This window comes from Pyrgilauda ruficollis, unplaced genomic scaffold (assembly GCF_017590135.1).
Source record: "Pyrgilauda ruficollis isolate IOZ18807 unplaced genomic scaffold, ASM1759013v1 scaffold11853, whole genome shotgun sequence".
NCBI classification, from domain to species: Eukaryota; Metazoa; Chordata; class Aves; order Passeriformes; family Passeridae; genus Pyrgilauda; species Pyrgilauda ruficollis.
The window spans coordinates 1-532 of NW_024510159.1; the positions used below are offsets into that span (position 1 = coordinate 1).

Here is a 532-nt window from a genome sequence, read left to right on the forward strand (position 1 = left end):
GGACACATTTATCCGGGAATTTTGGGTCAAAAAAATGGCGTTTTTTGGGGTTGAACACCCCCTTGAACCCTCACCAAATTCCACTCTCGGGTCAGTCCCGGACGCCTCCCCGCCCTCCATCTACCTGCTGGCCCCGCCCACCGAGCAGCTCCGCCTCCACACCTGGGCCACCCTCACCTGCCTGGTGCGCGACTTCAACCCGCCCGACCTCCTCGTCCAATGGCTGCAGGACGGCCGGCCCCTCCCGCCGGGCCGCGCCCTCACCTTCCGGCCGCGCCCCGACAACGGCCACGCCCCCGGAGGCCACGCCCACCTGGCCGTCAGCACCTTGACGGTGCCGGCGCGGGATTGGGAGGGCGGCGGCGTCTTCACCTGCCTGGTGGGGCACGAGCGGCTGCCGCTGCGGCTGGCGCAGAGGTCGCTGGACAAGGCTGCCGGTAAACCCGCCAACGTCAACGTTTCCCTCATTTTTAGCGACGCCCTGAGTGGTTGTTACTGAAATTCCGGTTTTTTTCCCCAAAAAAAATGCACT

The 532-nt window shown here is 65.0% G+C and overlaps 1 gene segment (V, D, J or C); it reads left to right on the forward strand.

Moving 5' to 3' along the window:
• Positions 1-95: 95 nt before the first annotated feature.
• LOC121363167 lies at positions 96-522 on the forward strand (the record flags this gene model as incomplete). The annotated part of the segment is given in 1 exon segment: positions 96-522. A coding segment is annotated over 1 exon segment (404 nt), but the record flags the coding sequence as incomplete, so codon positions are not given.
• Between the last annotated feature and the right edge of the window lie 10 nt (positions 523-532).